At 35.3% G+C, this 2,705-nt stretch overlaps 1 protein-coding gene across 1 annotated transcript; it reads right to left on the bottom strand.

Annotated features, from left to right (window-relative positions):
* Positions 1–316: 316 nt before the first annotated feature.
* Positions 317–1,265, bottom strand: LOC120145274 (glycine-rich protein 2-like). Its single transcript, XM_039159152.1, has one exon. The coding sequence runs from the start codon at positions 1,177–1,179 to the stop codon at positions 652–654; it is 528 nt and encodes a 175-aa protein (XP_039015083.1). The 5' UTR covers positions 1,180–1,265; the 3' UTR covers positions 317–651.
* Positions 1,266–2,705: the final 1,440 nt, after the last annotated feature.

The raw sequence follows: 2,705 nt of genomic DNA, 5'->3' as shown, positions 1-2,705 counted from the left end.
GCAGGAGTGAACTAAACATTTATTGAACCCCGGCAGAGAAAAGGGTTTAAAGGCAAAGGACCACAAGGAAATAAAAAAATGGCAATTAGCCCTATAATCGGGAGACTTTATGGGTGCATTATTCATACATTTTTACTCACCAATTGAAAAAGGCAACTTGCTGCAAATGACAATTTTATAAACACAGTTGAATCACATCAAACATCTGCTTCCAAAAGGCTATATAATATGTTTTACAGATATCAAGCAATCGACTCGAGAGAGATATTTGATCAGATCTTATATTAATCATGCTAGAAATTGATACTCATTAGGGGGAGAAGATTGAGCCAATCCACCAGTTTGTATTTATATATTATATCTATATAAACACTTTGAGATAAGAGAGAGTGATGGATTTTAACATCCTTTCCTTTCCACTCTGTTCACATCAATATTAAATTCAAGTCCACTGCAAGACTAAGGAAAGTGCCCATTACATCAAAAACCCAGAATCGAGAAATAAGAAAACTGAATAGGACTAGTTGCAAAGTTCTTCATAAATCAAGAAAAAACATAAAAAACCAAACCATAGGATAATAATAATGACCACCGAAACAAAAGTAGATGTAGCGAAAGAGAAAAAAGAAAGCTCAAATGGAGATTTGAAAACTAGCGACCGCTGTTTGGACACTCCCTAGCAAAATGACCGGAACCTCCACAGTTGTAGCAACCGCCTCCGCCTCCACCAAATCTGCCTCCACCACCGCCACCGTCTTGTCCACATTCACGTGCCATATGACCCATCTCGCCGCACTTATAACAAGCACCTCCACCTCCACCACCGCCTCCGTATCCACCTCTCCTTCCTCCACCACCATATCCATCAGATCCACCTCCACCGTAACCGCCGCCGCTACCGTAACCGCCTCCTCCACCATAACCGCCTCGTCCGGATCTCGTACTGCCTTGGACTGGGTTGCCGTTGGGACCAGAAACCTCGACGGCTTTGGTTTTGCCACCGGAGGATTCAATAACAAACTCGACCTCTTCACCGTCGGCGAGGCTACGGAAGCCCTCGGAGCGGATGGAAGACTGATGAACGAATAAATCGTCGCCGCCGTTGTCAGGGGTTATGAAGCCATAACCCTTTTGGTCATCGAACCACTTCACTTTCCCACTCAACCTATTATCACCCATTTCCTTCAAAGACAAATACACCCCAAAACAAAAGAGAGAATCAGAGAAACAAAGAGAGACTGCAAATATGAAGCGGAGGCTGAGTCGGAGGTGACAATATATATTGTAGATCAGAGCAGTGCAAAAGGTGTGAGTGCCAGGTCAGATTAGGGAAATATATAAATCATAATTAATTATAAATATAAGGGTAAAGTACATCCAAAGTCACTTAACTATGCATACTAACAAAAATATCATTTTCTCTTTCTAAATGTTATAAAAAGGTCACTTAATTAAAATATTGTTATAAAAAAACACTTTATCGTATAAAATAGTGGCACGATCAGATATAATAATTTTAATCTTTAAAACTTATGTACTTTATCAATTTGATTTTAATCTAAAATAATTTTTAAAATTTCACTCTTCATATTTAAAAATTAGCTTACTCTATTCCCATATGTAATGAGGTAAGGGAGAGGTAGGATAGTAGGCTGCCCCCAACGCCAGGTTGAGAGCAGCTTCCGTGGGAGACATCCGACAATCATAATTATGAAATTATTCAATTATTACTTCAATTTGATTGACTCATTTGATTTGATAGTATCATAAAAATTTAAATTAATAGAGATTTTAAATATGAAAGGTGAATTTACTAAAACATTTTGAATTAAAATAAAATTTATAGAATTCATAAGTTTAAGATTAAAAAATGTTATTATAGGAATTCAAATTAGATGTTTGTTTTAATTTTAGTGATAAAATGGTTCATTTGTAATCGTATTTGTTTATAATTTTTTTAAATGACATATTTATTATTAAATTCATAATTAAGTGACTTTGGATGTAGTTTACCCTAAATATAAATCCTCTTAATTAAAGGGACAAATGAAAACGTTGGCGGGGTTTTAGAGGAAAGGGATCGGACGGCTGGGGGTGTGGCATTGGGTGGATGAATATCAAGCGTTTGATTGTACGAAGAGAAAGGGCGTCCTCGGAATGTGAAATTACGAAAGCGTCCAGAGTCCTAAGAGAGAGAAAATGGTAACTTGATAGAAGTCGGAACCCACATTAAAAGCGGAAACTTTTGCTGTGCGACGTTAAAAATGGTTAAAAAATAGCGACACCGATTATGTTATATCATTTAATTAAAAATATTATTAAGTACAATAATATATTAGGTAACGCTTATATTGACATATTTTATAAGTAAATCGATATATTTATACAGGTAATATTGTAAATTTACCTATTACATTATAATTATCGGTTTCAGTGTTTTTTTTAATCGATACAATTTGAAATGTATCGAAACTTTATGCGTGCACCTCGTTGGGCATTCATTCTGGAAAAAAGTATCGACACAAACTTAAAAAGTGTCAATACATTATTTAAACCTATTTTATCATAAAACCGATATATTTCTATCAGATACATTGTAAATTTACTTATCATATTGTAATTATCACTTTCGATGTTTTTGATATCGATACTTTTAATAAATGTATTGACACTTTATACGTGCACCCGTTTGACATTCATTATGG

The sequence above is a fragment of the Hibiscus syriacus genome, unplaced genomic scaffold, assembly GCF_006381635.1.
Source record: "Hibiscus syriacus cultivar Baekdansim isolate YM2019G1 unplaced genomic scaffold, ASM638163v2 tig00110893_pilon, whole genome shotgun sequence".
NCBI lineage: Eukaryota > Viridiplantae > Streptophyta > Magnoliopsida > Malvales > Malvaceae > Hibiscus > Hibiscus syriacus.
Note: the sequence above shows the minus strand (reverse complement) of the source record. Positions and strands in the feature narration are given on the sequence as shown.